The 673-nt window shown below is 59.3% G+C and overlaps 1 protein-coding gene across 1 annotated transcript in view; it reads right to left on the bottom strand.

Annotated features, from left to right (window-relative positions):
* EMH_0033080 (uncharacterized protein) overlaps nucleotides 1-673 on the bottom strand; it is a gene marked incomplete at both ends in the record, with an annotated part of 8,434 nt that overhangs the window by 3,881 nt on the left and 3,880 nt on the right. Inside the window, 1 exon segment of the mRNA XM_013494705.1 lies at nucleotides 357-469. Within this exon segment, the coding sequence (XP_013350159.1) occupies nucleotides 357-469 (113 nt within the window).

Here is a 673-nt window from a genome sequence, read left to right as displayed (position 1 = left end):
CGCGCTGTCTCCGCAGCTCCTCTGGCAGCTCAGACTCGTCTAGGGCCTCGCCTGCAGCAGCACCCACACAAACACACATACACGGACTTGCTGCTGCTGCTGCTGCTGCTGCTGCTGTCGATGCTGCTGTTGTGTTCAACTGATGCTGCAGCAGTGCATACAGACGCCAGCAGCAAAACATCCTAACCCGTCTACAGACAACCCCGTCCTCAACCACAGCAACTGCAGCAGCTGCAGCAACTGCAGCAACTGCAGCAGCTGCAGCACCTGCAGCAGCGGCAGCAACTGCAGCAACTGCAGCAGCTGCAGCAGCTGCAGCAGCAGCTGCAGCAGGAGCAACAACACAGGCTGCTGACCGTTCATGATGCGAGAGGTGATGCCGCGCTGTGTCGTTCCCCTGGGGCGGAACGCCTGGTTCTCTGCTGCTGCCAGCAGCCGCTCGTTTGGCTGTGGGGCGATGGGGGGCTCCCTGCGGAGAAAACACAGAAACATAAAGAAAAAACTTTTTTGTTTAGGCTGCTGCTGCTGCTGCTGTTGTCGCTGCTGCTGCTGCTGCTGCTGTTGCTACTGCTCCTGCTGCTGCTGTTGCTGCTGCTGCTGCTGCTGTTGTTGCTGCTGCTGCTGTTGCTGCTGCTGCTGCTGCTGCTGCTACTGCTGCTGTTGCTGTTGCTGC

The sequence above is a fragment of the Eimeria mitis genome, genomic scaffold, assembly GCF_000499745.2.
Source record: "Eimeria mitis Houghton genomic scaffold, Emh_scaff1258, whole genome shotgun sequence".
Classification (NCBI taxonomy): domain Eukaryota; phylum Apicomplexa; class Conoidasida; order Eucoccidiorida; family Eimeriidae; genus Eimeria; species Eimeria mitis.
Note: the sequence above shows the minus strand (reverse complement) of the source record. Positions and strands in the feature narration are given on the sequence as shown.